Source organism: Mustela putorius, unplaced genomic scaffold (assembly GCF_011764305.1).
Source record: "Mustela putorius furo isolate JIRA1106 unplaced genomic scaffold, ASM1176430v1.1 tig00001069_pilon_pilon_pilon, whole genome shotgun sequence".
In the NCBI taxonomy this organism is placed as follows: Eukaryota; Metazoa; Chordata; class Mammalia; order Carnivora; family Mustelidae; genus Mustela; species Mustela putorius.
Window position 1 is genome coordinate 2,950,808 of NW_025421558.1, and position 14,853 is coordinate 2,965,660.

At 38.5% G+C, this 14,853-nt stretch overlaps 1 protein-coding gene across 3 annotated transcripts in view; it reads right to left on the minus strand.

Annotated features, from left to right (window-relative positions):
• The window catches only part of FAT3 (FAT atypical cadherin 3), a 660,150-nt gene that overhangs the window by 100,448 nt on the left and 544,849 nt on the right, over window positions 1-14,853 (minus strand). For all 3 annotated transcript variants that reach the window (XM_004763574.3, XM_004763573.3, XM_045087202.1), the window contains exons 7-8: window positions 14,125-14,264; window positions 560-835 (exon numbers count right to left, since the gene is read on the minus strand). In XM_004763574.3, the coding sequence (XP_004763631.1) occupies window positions 560-835; window positions 14,125-14,264 (416 nt within the window). The remainder of the gene's footprint in view (window positions 1-559; window positions 836-14,124; window positions 14,265-14,853) is intronic.

Here is a 14,853-nt window from a genome sequence, read left to right on the forward strand (position 1 = left end):
ATTAAAGCAACTTCCACATAATTTGGAGGTCCCATGAACCCAAATTCAAACTTAATGAACACTCTCCGCAGGCTTTGGTATGTTTTGAGATCTGTTTTGGGTGGCGGTATTTACGACTAGATCCAACGCCAGTGCAGTAATAAATCAGTCTTCTAAATGCTTCCAAGGACTGAGCAAGGCATATTTTGAGTAAATGATTACCCTTGTGATTAACTTCTCAAGGAACTTCTTTTAAACTTTTCCACAGAATCTTCTGGATGAGAACCAATATCATAGCCTGGAAGATTTACCGCAACATGGCCTGTTCCTTCTCTTCCAAGTCAGCCTGTCAGCAGCCACTGTTGCAGAACTCATCTACTCTTTCAGTCTGGCATAAATATCTGGTCACTCCAGGAGAGTAGCCATTTTGTCCTCAGGGAGATAAAAAGGCAGAAACGAAGGTGGCCCTGCTGTGAGAAGACCAAATTCACTCCTACTTACAACATTTAAGGGCCCTGTACTTCTGAAGACCAAGGGTGACAGACTGTGTTAGGAGAGCGCAATAGCAGTGTGGTCCTACCATGATGTTGAGGATATGCTTGTCCTGGGCCTCGTGGTCCAGCCTCTCAGCAGTGTAGAGCACGCCAGTGCTAGGGTCAATCCGGAATTTCCTCATGCTGGCCGAGTCGATGCTACTGTGGACAGTGTAGCTCAGTTTGTGCTTCTCGTCTCTATCTGTGGCTTCAATCTGCAAGATCTCTGTATCTGGAAGCACGTCCTCAGAGATTGTGACATCGTAATTTGGCTGAGAGAATTCTGGGCCATTATCGTTATTATCCAGCACTTTGATAAATACCTATAGTTAAAAGAAGACAAGAGTGATGGTGAATGCCAATTCACTCATTGCTAATAAAGAGGCCCCGTCCCTCTCTCCTCCCTCCATGTCCTTGGAGCCCAGCTTCCAGTAGTAGCTATCTCAATATGTAGGAAGATCTCATATGAAAACATTCCATAATTAGAGGCTGACAATAAACCAGTAGTTCACATAAGCAGGAACATAAACTATGAGCTAATCAATATTCTCACTATTAATTGAACAGCTGAGACAGGCCCCTGGGAGTGATAAAGCCATGGACTATCTCAGGCATAATGTAAGAGATCACAAGGTGACCTTAGTCTGGTATGTTTCTATTATCTTAAGTTTTATTATGAGCTCCTTCAAGTGGATGCAACATGGAAACAACGATGGGATAGTAAGACTAATAATGAGGCAGAGGAAGGGGAAGCACAAACACAGGTGTGGTTTTCTCAGAGCAATCAGAACTCAACTGCAGGGGCCCCACACAGTGGTTCTTCTTCAAATGGGAGACATCTGGCGAAGAGCATGGTACTGATGATGGTGAAAATAGGGCATTCCCAAGTTTTTTTCTTTCCTTTTTTTTTTTTTTAAGAGTTTATTCATTTATTTGACAGAGAAAGAAAAAGAGTGCGAGCACAAGCAGGGGGAAAGAGAGAGAGAGAAGCTCCATCCGAGGACCCTGGGATCATGACCTGAGCTGAAAGCAGACCCTTTACCGACTAAGCCTCCCAGGTGCCCAAGTTGTTTTTTTTTAATAAGGCATTTTCTTACAAAACATTTCAGGCAGACATAAATAAGTAATAGTAATAAAATAGCCAAGTCATAGTTTAATGAACCCTCACATATTCATAGCTCAGCTTTGATGGTGATCAATTTATGGCTAATCTTGTTTTATATATGTACTTATTCATCCCTGTCTGCTCCCCATTTTTTTTTTTAAAGATTTTATTTATTTATTTGACAGAGAGAGATCACAAGTAGGCAGAGAGGAAGGCAGAGAGAGAGAGAGAGAGGAGGAAGCAGACTCCCTGCTGACCAGAGAGCCCGATGCGGGACTTGATCCCAGGACCCTGAGATCATGACCTGAGCCGAAGGCAGCAGCTTAACCCACTGAGCCACCCAGGCGCCCCTGCTCCCCATTTTAGTTTGAAGCAAATCCCATCTTTTCAGTATGTATCTTTAAAAGATAGGGACCCTTACTATGAACACACAAACACATACACACTACCATTACTGCACCTAAACCAAGAAAACAATAATTTCTTAATATTAAATATTCAGGGTGTTCATAGTTCTATAATTTTTTAGGGTGTTAGGTATATTTATAAAAACAAACATATTTTAAAAAATCAGGACATGTAAATAAGGTCCAAACATTACATTTGGTTGGTATGTCCTTTAATTATCTTTTAATTTATAGGTTCCCCTTCTGTCTCCTTTTATTTCCTTGCAATTTTTATGTTGTTGCTGCTGGTGGTAAACAAACTGTACCATTTTCTCTTAAGGTGTCACAGCCCAAATTTTGTTCATTCTTCCCATGTCCCTTTGTTTTCTGTATTTCTTACAAACTGCTAGTTTGATCTAGGAGACTTGATAAGATTCACATTCAATTTCCTTTCTCTTCCTTTTTTTTTTTTTTTTGACAAAAAAAAAATTTCTAATGAGTGAGACAGTATATTTCCATCTGGATATATATACTATCTATTTATCATCCTTGTTTGTGGTATTAGCAACCACTGAAGATCATTACAGAGATAATATTTGTTTATTAAAAATATGAAATGGTAATGTTTTATTCCTCATTTCTTTGGTAGAGTAGTTCTAAAAAGAAACTTCTTTCCAATTACGTGGTTTATTCTGAAGGACAATTTATGTAGTAAAGTCATAACTAATATTTCATTCTTTGCCTTCGTTTACTATTTCAAAATAACAAATTGGTTCTCCAACTCATTATTTTTTTTTTCAAGCATTGGTGTGAGTGCATGAGTTTAATCAGATGATATATTTCTGTCTGTTGCAGGTACTATACTTACTGATGCACAAATGGCCCTTCCTTGGCCAGTGGGAGCCTCTTCAAGTTGGCCTTTGAGATCTTTCAACACAATTCTTAAAGTCTTTGATAGCTTCTTTGCTTTCTAATAATTGCTACTGGTGACTTTTTCCAGGGTCACCTTGTACATTTTCTGACTCAGTCTTACATTATCCATTTCTCTCTCCAAAAATTATTGATTTCTTTTTAGTTAGAAAATGGTGCTAGGAATGATCATGGCTATTGGATTTGCTATTGTATTTAGCTTTTTTCAGTGGATGGTCAGCAAAGGTCTTTTGTTGTTAATAATCATTTCAGGAGTTCATACTGACACTTCCAATTCAAAATTAGGGTATCATGTTTTTTACTTAATCTCATTCTTTTTATATTTGTATCCCATGCTGAAATCTCAACCTAAAATTTCTCATGCTGACTGACATCATCACAATTATTCACTGTTTTATATGAAATACATGCACACAAGCCTCAAATTATAATACAATATTGGTACTGCAATTACATTACAACTATGATCATTCAAAAGCAATTTAATATTATTTTTAGTTCTTTTGGTCTTTGAGATTTATCGCACTAGGGATATATAGTCACATTAGGATGTTTAAAGTCACAAGAGTTCTTTGTGTAGCTATGCCATCAACATATATATGTTCATTTGCTTCCATTTACTTTCAAATTTCAAACTTGTTTTAATATTGAATTTTGTTTTACATTTTATGTAAAAGTACCAACGTTAAATTTACAAAAACAGTATAATTAAAGTAGTTTAGCTTCTGTCTCTTTCCCCCTCATCCTATTCACTTCTTTTCTTATAGGTAATGATATTTTTTAAAGATTTATTTATTTATTTGAGAGATAGAGACAGAGAAAGGGTGGGAGGGGGACAGGGGCAGAGGGAGAGAGAATCTCAAGCAGACTCTGCCCTGAGCCCGGAGCCCCAGCTTGATCTCATGACCCTGAGATCATGACCTGAGCCAAAACCAAGAGTTGGTTGCTTAATTGACTGGCCACCCAGGCACCCACCCCCCAGGTGCCCCCGGTGAATGATTTTTAAAAGTTTAATGTTACGTTTTATCCATCTCTTTCACTAATATAAACATATTGTATACATTTCCCCAACCCCTGCCCCCCACCCCGGGCACACTGACATGCTATGTCACTTAACATCATATCAATGATTCTCAACTGAGGATGACTTTGTCCCTAAGGGGATATTTCGCAATATCTGGAGAGATTTTTCGTTGTCCAGTTGGGAGTTGGGGTGTTCCTGGAATCTAATGGATAGGGGGCAGCGATGCTGCTAAACATCCTACAATGTACAGGCTTGTGCTCGCAACAAAGAACGATCTGACCTGAAACATCAATAGTGTCACTGTTGAGAAACTCTGCATTATCATATTCTAAAGACTAACCCACACCATAAAGAGATACTCTTCCAGTGAGTAGGTGGGTCACAGTTTATTCAACCATTCCTCTACTGATGCTCACGTAAGATGTTTCCAATTTTCACTCTTAGAAAGAATGAGCAAAGAGAAGTCTTGGGCCCGGGTCTTTTTATATTATGCTTGGGTCCCTACAATTATGAGTGTTGGATCAAAGGATAAGTGCTTATATAGTTTTGCTAGTTATTTCCATATTCCTCTTCAAGAAAGTTTTATTAATTTGTATTCCCATAGCAATATATAAGAATGGCTGTCTTCCATAGCTTTGCCAACAGCATACATACTCAAACTTTTGTATTTTTTGCCAATCTGATGGATAAAAAATAGCATTTCAGTGTACTTGTAATTTGTCTTTCTCTTATTATGAGGATGAGCATCTTTTCATATGTTTAAGAGTCATTTGCATTTCTTTTTCTGTGAAAATTGTATCAGCTCATTCTTTTATGGGTTAGATGGCCTTTTACTTCTTTATTTTTGGAAGCATGGTGATATAAATTGCAAATATGTTTTCAATTTTTGTCAACTTAACTTCATTTTGCTATGGTGATTTTTTTTTTTTTTTTGCGGGGGGCATGCAAAAGCTTTTATTTTTATTTTCATGGAATTGAATACATAAGTCTTTTCCCTTATCATTTCTGGAAGCTGAGTCATAGTTTAGAATATTTTGTGCACTTTCAGGTTACAGGTGAATACACTCATTTTTAAAAAAAATAGCACTTGCACGTTTCCTTTTCTTACATTTTCTACTCCATTTGGAACTTTTCCAATATTACGTGAGGAATGGATCCAGTTTTATTTTTTCCACATGGCTTTCCCTTTATTTTAATACCACTTTTTACAAGACCATCAAATTCCCACTGATTTGAGAAGCTTTTATTGTATGCTAAAGCTACATATGCAAATGGTATATGGATTTTCTATTGTGTTTCATTGTTTATTTGTCTTTTCATATGTCAATATAAAATATTTCAATTAAAAAGGCTTTACAGAATGTATTAACTGGAAAAGTTAGGCCCTTTCTTTGTTCTTCTTAAGGGTTTTCCAGGCTATGCTTACTTTGTTGTTCTTCAAAATGAATTTTATAATTGACTGGTATAGCACCTGACAAAAAATTGATAGTGTTTTAAATTGCTTTATGGCAAAAGGATAGGTTAACTCTAGGAGAACTGATCCTTTATGATGGAGTCTTCCTATCCAAGGACATAGTTTGTCTTTTTTCATTTATTCTGCTCTATGGTTTCATTTTTCAGGGATGTTTTAGTTTTCCTCAAATAGTTTTTGTTTTGTTTTGTTTTAAGAATTACTTATTTATTTAAGAGACTGAGAGAGCATGTGTGCAGAGGGAGGGGCAGAGGGAGAAGAGGAGAGAGAGAGCCTCTCCAACCAACAGCACTGTAAGTCATGCCTGAATGAAGCCCATCGAACACACATATTTTCTTTTCAGGCACATTACGTCCTTCTTGCACTTGGGAACACTAGATTGCACTTCAGTACTACGTTTTGGGGTCTTTCAAATCATGAGATTACCAACACAGAACACAAAATGCAAAAAAATGTGGCACTAAATAGACTGCAAATAGGACACTTGTACATAGTATGAGAGCTGAGACAAGATGGTGGAACATTACCTCGTTCAGCAATAGCAGGGAAAATATTTTGCTGCTCTGCACATGTCAGGGAATGAACACGGGGTGCTGAGAACATTGATTTTGGGATTATAGATAAATTTCAGAGATTATCAATGCATACCCAGCATCTAGCTCAGGGATGGATACTTCACAGGCACTCGATAAATATCATAGTTAAATATTTGGTATCTTGGTACATGTAGGTACTTTAGGCATAGATTGAGATACCACAATTATATCACAAAATCTTTGATACCACAGATTTTATTCTCTTAGGCCATGATCCAGGTGAAATGATGATTATAAAGATGATGATGATGATCATAATATTAATAGTATAATTTAATAATAACAATGACAACAATAAAACTATTACACATTGTAGTAATAATAATAGCAGCAATTAGATCAATGATGATATACTTTCTTTTATTTTTACAGTACTTAACAAAAGCTCCTTTATTTTTGTTGAGTTTTCTTGAATTGGGGACTATCTTAATTATTAAAAGCACTGAGGGGTGCCTGGGTGGCTCAGTTGGTTAAGTGTCTGACCCTTGATTTTGGCTGGTTGTGGGATACAGTCCCACGTCTCGCTCTGCGCTGGGCATGGAGCCTGCTTGGGATTCTCTCTCTCCCTCTCCATCTTCCCTTCCCCCGCCTCCAGCTCTTGCTTGGGTGTGAAAGGACTCTCCCCAAAACAAACCAAACCAAAACAAAACCACCCAAACTCCTATATCCAAAATGCACAAACCCCAGGGAGTCCATGTTGAAGGATTACATTTTTTTTACCTTTTTTCTTTATAAATTTTATAACACAGATTGCTTTACCTCATCTATTTGCACTGGCTAATAATTATAGCACAATGTTAAATTGTAGTGAAGATGGTCACCTTCTTGTCTTATTACTGACTAGCAGGAAAACTTTTACCAATTGTCCTTGAAAAGTAATATTCAGGCATTTGGCTGCATTCTACAAAATTATTTACTTTTTAAAATAAATGTGGTCAGACCACCGCTCCCCCTATAAATTTCTGCACGGTCATTCACTTTGGTGCATATAAGCTTTTCTGAAGAAAAGAAAAGGGCAGTGCTATGACCTCTGTGTCAGGAAGACTTGCCCACAGAGTGAGTCTGACATGGGAACAAGATTTGCCTGGAGTTTATGGAAAAAAAAAAAAAAAAAGGAGGGGGGAAGCAAGAAGTGTGCTGTGAGTTTTAGGTATTGTTTCTAATCTTCACTGTATTTGGAAGTCATACTAGATTCTTTGATTGCCAATTCTTCCTTTTAAAAAGTTCAAGTTAACTTAGTCAAGATGCTAAAATATTTGTGTTCACAGAAGCAGTTATATTAACGGAATAAAAAAGCCTTTCCAGCCAGCAAGGCTGCCCTGACCTTTACGAAGTTTCTAAGTTGACGTGCTCCTGAAAAGCTTGCCTCTTTCTGCTTGCTTTGTCTTGAGCCTAATCTACAGTCAGAACAAGTGTTTCTCTGTCAAAGACTTCCTTTTCCTCATTTGCTTTTTATTTCCCACAGTTGGGGCCATTTGTGAGCTCCTGAACTAACAAACAAAGCAAAGTAACCCTCAAAGACGTTGTGCTCAAAATGGTAATTGAAAGGCCTAAGGAAGTACAATGGAATCAAAGTGGGAGGAAACCTGAATGTAGGAAGTCTCTTCAGAGCTGGATTCAATGCTGCTCCCCACAAACACTTTGGGTTTTGCAGGCTCATCGAAGCTAAGTTTGGGTAGATGCCAAGCCTGGCTTTACAAAGGCTCATGGAATGGAGTGTCCATGGGGTGTGTTAGAGGGTAAGGCCTCCGTCTTTTATGAGAACCAATTAAGTCTTAAATTACCGAACCTCTGTTATGCCCCTCTTGGCATTTCAAAACCATACTTAAAATACTCAATGGTTGTGATGTCAAAGGTAGTGCCCCTTTTAATCTCCCCAGGTTTACAAGTCTTGTATTTGAACGTGTATATAGAAAAAAATGTCGATATGTTTGTTTAACAATGTATCAATCCATATCATATATGTGTCTTAAACTTTATGGTCCCCAGGGTATTAATGGGAAAAATGAGAATCAGAGAAGTCAGAGGTTATGCCCAAAGTACCAATGGCAAGGCTAGACTTAAACTTGGTCATATGGAGTCAAATTTGACACTCATTCCATTATATCATTTCCATATACCCTTAAATTATATACACACTAATTATAAAAGCACTAACATGTATGTGAACAATTACATGTGCAAATATTATATGCTTTGCTATACAGTAATCCTAACTGACACGAGAGATAATTGACATGATCATTGTCATTTGGGGAATATTAATCGTAGGATTATTCTAAATAGAAAGTTCCCTGCTGCCTTTAAAATTGGAATCCATCTTCAAAAATTAATTTACTTGTAAGTTGTTAGGCACAGATCTATGACATATAGTGAACTTTTATCATTACTATTTTTTTTTTTTTAACAGAAAGTCCCACCTTGAGTGCTGTGAAATGTGTAAACCTGGTGATTCACAGACCTGTACCCCTGGGGTTGACAGTACATTATATATTTAAAAATATTAAAAAAAAAATAAGAAAGTCCCACCTTAGGTTTGGCCTGCTGCCTTTTTTTTTTTTTAATCTCTATGTTAATTGTACTAGTTCCAGTATTTTCCTAATGTAAATGTATAAGGAGGCTCGTGGCTACTTCCTTTCTCACCTACTAAGAGGGAGATGACACTAAAGAAAAGAAATGAAAAGCTTTGACAACGAAGGTATCCCTTGGGAGTTCCTTCATCTAGGGAATCACGGAGCAGCTTTGGCAAAAGGATTCATTCCTATCCTCACCGGCCTTTGAGCAAGTATAAGGTAGAGGGAAAGGGTAAGACAGAGTCTAAGTCTTCAGGACAAAGTCTGCTTTTTGAGGAAGAAGGCCAGTTAGGAACTCCCAACACATCCCTTAGAGACAAAAGAATGGAATCCTCACGGCTGTGGAGGGCAAGGTCCACCCAGGGAACGTTAACCAGGCTAACCAAGGCTAACCAAGGCTAACCAGACCTTTCAGTCCCAGTGCATACACTCTTTTGGTAGAAAACCTCTCTGGCTCATTAACTCAATTAACTGCTTTTGTGGAACTGAAGAACTTTGGAGATTATCTGAAAGAGATTTTTAATCTCAGGTTTGGCTATGGAGCATACAAATACAAACTGATTTTCATATCTTTATAAATCAAAGCAAGACTTGAATAAGAAAAGCATATTAAAATCACAAAAGCATAAATCACAAGCCCCTGAATCAAATCAATGTAATTTTTATATTATTATTTGGGCATGAATATCTCTGCTGTCTTTCATGAATAACAATGAAAGGCGCACACACAGTATCTTATAGCTATCAGGTATATTATTCCAATTTTAAGTTGAGGATTAGACTAATAATAACAGCTGCATATGTCCAGCACATCACAGATCTTGAGATAGCTCAAAAAATCTTATTTTATTCTGATAATAACCTATAAAGTATGGAAGGTGTTATCCCCATTCTACAGAAGAAGCTGAGTCTCACAAAGACAGTACTACCTTTCATGAAAACAAAGACAAGAACTGGTTCAGTGCTGACTTGAACTTGGGTCATCTGATTCAAGGTCAGTGCTCCTTCCTTTATACCAGATGCTGCCACTAATGAATCATATATTCTGTATAGAAGTGTAGGGAAAAGTTTCTGAAATCTGATTTTGAGAAGGAAAAAGTGGGTTTGGACCTCGTTACCTGTGTACGCCGAGGATAGCCACCCAACCCATGTGTGTGCCAGTTTCTCACTAGAAAAGTAAGTGTAGTGATAATACTTGATTTAACTATTCCCAGTAAGACAGGAAAATAAAACAAGAAAGAAGCTTGGTTAAGTGTCATTAGGCAAAGACCAGGCATTATATATTACTATATATTTCTATCCATTGGTCCTTTGGAAGAGCCTTGTTCTGCATTTATTTAAATTTGTTATGAAGATGCAGTAGCTCAGATGGACTTGATAGATGTATGGGGAAGGTTTTTAAAACCTGTAATTTCTCATTCTTGGTAATGTGTGTATCTGTGGCACATAAACGCATCTGGCTAAGTGGAGGCTCTGAGGAGACTGGGATATTTTGCTCTCTCCCCAGCATGTCTGGCTGGCTATGAGACATTCTACTAGTCACAGGTGGCACTGTGTTCCCCAGGCAGCAATCGTAACAGGTGTCCCCCTCATAACCAGGAGAGTCAGGTGGATTTCTCTGGCTAAGTGTTCTAAGGTGGCTACTTTAGATCAGGTAGTAAAGATTTACCCTTGCTTTTGAGAGGCGGCTCAGGGCAGTGGTTGAGAGAGAAGGTTCTGGAATCTAGCTACCTACCTCTGAATCCCGACCTACTCAAGTTACATAAACTTGCTTTGCTCAGTTTCCTTTTCTGCAAAATGAAGATGACAACAGTTTCTTATTTCTAACATAACAAATGACCACAAACCTGGTTTAAAACAACACCCATTTGTTATTGCCTGCCTTGGCAAGTCAGAAGTTTGAGTACAGTGTGGCTCACTTGTTCATGAGACTCTTACATAGAGTCCCACGAAGCCAAAATGAAGAAGTCAGCGGGGATGTGTTCCTTTCTGGAAGTTTCTGGGGGTGAGTCAGCTCCAGCTCATTCAGGTTATTAACCAAATTGAGTGCCTTGAGGTGAGAGGCCCGAGGTTCCCGTTTCCTTGTGGGCTGTCAGCTAGAGCCCCTTTCAGCACCTCAAGGCTACCTTCGTTCCTTGCCATGTTGTCCCCCCCCCCCAACTGAACTAGTGATGAGGTTTCAAATCATCTCACATTTGGAATCTCTGACATCCCCCTTCGCTGCCTCTCTTCCTATGCCAGCTGGAGAAACTCATCTTACGTGCTCATTTAGTACATCTGAATCTTTAGAACTCGAAATCTGCAGAATCTTTTTATATTCTGTACTCACGCTAGGGAATCTCAGTAAGGAAAAGGATATTTATTGGCCACCAGGCACAAGAATCCTACAAGTTGGGACAAAAGAACAAAAAGGAAGAAGAAGGGAGGGTTTTCATGTAGACACAGAGATCCCTGAGGCTCGGAGAGAGATGACATTTGTGAAGTGAAATTCTACATGTTGTTTCTGGCTGATTTGAAGCCCTTGTCATAGATGTTTTATGATTCCAAAGGAACAAAGGAAAGAAAAGTTCCCAAAGGAAAAACTGAACAGGTGTTTTGGGCTACAAAACATTGATTTAGTTATATGGTGAAGGGTACTGTTTGATGATGGAATCATGAAGTTGGCCTTGGGTCATGGGTTGGAGTGTGCTTTAGTGATTTCTAAAAGAAATCTAGAATGCCTTTTCTTTACCAAAACATCTTTTTGTAATAATGTCCTTGATACTGAGGGCTTTGACTAATTGAGAGAACTCCTTCTGTCTTTATTGTCAGAGGTTCTGTGGCAAATGTGAGCAGAGGCCTGGATTGACATAGGATGGACAGGGACTGGGTGGGTGTTCAGGCCCAAACACAGCCTTATGGACAGAGTAATGATTTTCTGGTGATAATAATGATGACACACAAGTTTATACTTTGGAAATGGTTAGTTCTCACTTCTTGAGACCCTGGAGACACAGAGTGACTTGGAAGGTTTTGACAAGAAAATCTCTTGCTATCCTTCATTAACCTACTTAGCTCGCCCTTGCCAAAGGAAACCTCCAAGTTCACCCCCATTCTCCCACTTTCCCATCTGCTCTAGAGATATGTATGTTAGTCTGAACTAAAAATCAGCCAACGTAGGACTTGAACAATGTGTACATTCAAAGTCTGATAATATATGCTTCCAAGTTAACTTTTAAAGAGTGTGTGCCTATCAGTCATCTGGTTTTAAAATTCTGAATCACTGTGACCTCAGGCATCTAGCATAGCTCCTAGCACATGGTACAAACCCGAGAAATACTTGTGGAATACGCGCTGTTCAGTGATTTCTCATCTGGTCCTAATGAAAGTCTAAAAGAAAAGTTTCATTGATAATTTTTTTTTCAGTTAACACGAATCAGTTGTGTGCTTTCAAGATCCGGCATATCTGCCATACAGACCCTGCTAGCTGTGTCCAACCTACCATTCGCTCACTCATTGTAAACATATTTCATGTGTATCTAGAATATTCTGGGCACACACCAACTTACCGTTTCATTCAATTGTTGTAAAACCCTGGAGAAAAGTGTGGGAATGAATATGGCTCCATGCTCTATTTGTATTTTACTCAACTCCGTCTTGTGTTTTTAAGTGGTGCTAAAAAGTTGAGGTTGACTATGCTAAGAACTGACGAATTCCAAAAGTGAATGAGCGATAAAGACTTAGCAATACTGCAAGTGGGTTGTTTTTGTTTTGCTTTTTTTTTTTTTTTAAAGATTGTATTTATATATTTGACAGACAGAGATCACAAGTAGGTGGGGAGGGAGGCAGAGAGAGAGAGGGGAAAGCAGCCTCCCCACTGAGTAGAGAGCCCGATGCGGGGTTTGATCCCAGGACCCTGGGATCATGACCTGAGCCGAAGGCAGAGGCTTTAATCCACTGAGCTACCCAGGTACCCCACAAGTGGGTTGTTTTTGTCTTAGTCTTTGGGGCTTGCTTTTAGATTGAGTCCCTAGGATCCCTACCATGCTGTCTTTTCCAGGAGTCTGTATTTTAGCCTTGAAAATCCTCGAAAGCAGTGCAGATTTAAGTAGGACAGCCATATAATTTATTGTCCCAACTGGGGTAATTTTAAGAGTGAATGGGATAATTATTAGTCTTTACACTGGTGCAACAGGTGTCAGTGGGCATCTCGTAGGTAGTCAGGGCTGTACAGCGTCCTAGGGAGAAGACATGGATTGAAGGATACAGAGACATCACACAGTGGCTGCCATGTCTTCTGCACATGATGCCCCTTTCTGGGGGTCCATTAATTTGAGTGAAAAGTAAAAGGTGAAGTAAAAGTGAGAACAAATCCTACTGTTTCTTTAAAATTTCACTATTTTATGATTATGCAGAACCTCAAAGGAGAAAGTCTCATCGTAGTTTTGAAACCACTTCAAACTTAGGGGCAGCACATGAAAAGATCCCCCTCTCTCCTTTTTAAACCTGCATAGTTACAAGAGCTTACATCATGTTTTCAACAAATTCACACTTGCTAACTTTGGGATTGGCAATGATTTCATCTTCACGTCCTGAAGCATTGCGTTGAGGAGTCTCAGAACATAATTTGGGCTGAAAAGAAGGACCATGATTGATGAGTGATGGCATCTGGGGTTGTGAGAAAAGGAGAGAGAAGGTAGAGAGAATGGAAGGGGTATAGGACAAGTGTGTATGCCAGTCCTAATATAGAAGACAAAAAAAATCTTGTATTTGGGGTAAATCTTCCCCCGCTGATATCTAACCCTGTTTTAATTTCACCCAGAGATTTTCTTCTCATCCTTGCTCTGAATGCTATTTCATCAACACTCACATGCCAAAGTCCGAGCAGTGGTCCTCACCCCTGGCTGCTTGTTAGTTAGAATCCTATAGGATCTCTGCAGGTGGGGCCCAGGCTTCACTCGTTTTAATACCCTATGTTCCACGACCAGGGGATTCCACTGAGCAGCTGGGATGAAGGACCACTGGCACAGAGACTAGAACCAGAGATGGGATGCAGGGCACCCAAATCTCAGTCCTTGTACTTAATGAAGTCTGTGTGACCTTGAACATATAACTCATCTGAGTTTGTGGAATTAACTTGGACTCCTTGGTGTGTCTAGCTCTAACTCTCTGAGACTGAAAAGTGAAAAGGTGAAGAATATAATGGTGTGTTGACTCAGATGATGTACATGTCCTCTTCTATGTAAATTCAAGGAAAGCTGACTTTGTTGTCTAAGAGGGCAATCTACAGTCAATGATCAGGAAGAAAATACTTATCACTCTTCCATGCATGAACAGTCACAGCTAAGTTATACAATATCATTGATAGAATCCTTTCCCAGGTTGTTCTCTCCTATGCTTTTGCTTTTTTTTTTTTTTTTTTTTTTTTTAATAACAGTAGAAAACCATGGGCAACATTTACAAATTCCAATACATTCTTTAATCACTTGCACCACTGACATTAGCAGATCGTTGGGCATTCTCACCATTTAGTAATTTGACATCTTACCTGAGTGACAGCAACATTTGTCCCATCGGTGACTTCCACACTCATATTATAGACGGACCTCTGTTCTGCATCCAAAGGTTTTGCAATGACAATGGTCCCGACACCCTTCTCTGCGTCAAAAGAGCTGTCAAAATTCCCCCCTGATGATTTCACAAAAACAACACAAAATTAGCATATCTGAGAAGTTATTACATCTGTTGAAGCATATAGCTTTAAAGGGAGATCTCATATAGAAATATTTTTTGACAGGCATCCCCATGGTTCAATTTTATACATCTTAAATGGGACCTCTTTATTTCCAACTTAATTTGTATTTCCAAACACAGCCTCTACAATGCATAACAAATGTCACAAAAAAGGATGTATTGCAAAGAAAAACCTCAGCACTAATGGTAAAGAAGTAAAGCATAACCTGACTCAGTAAAATATTTAGAAAGCTTAAGGCCCTCCCCCTTGTGGTTTTTCTGCTAAGAATTTCTAGACCTTTCTGCTTTTTCTAAAATAGATTAAATTCGAAGTAAATAAGTAGTCCAGTTATTAACAAAACTGTGTAGACATTCTTAAATCTAGGATTGATGGTAAACATTTGGTTGATAGAATTCAGATTCCCTCCAGTAGATGTCAGAAGTAAAAGTATAAATAGTAGAAAATAAGAAAAAGGACCAAAAAATTGAGTTTCAAGTAAAAAACTTTGTATCTGCAAGTTGGGGTGTTTATAGAAATTTTTTT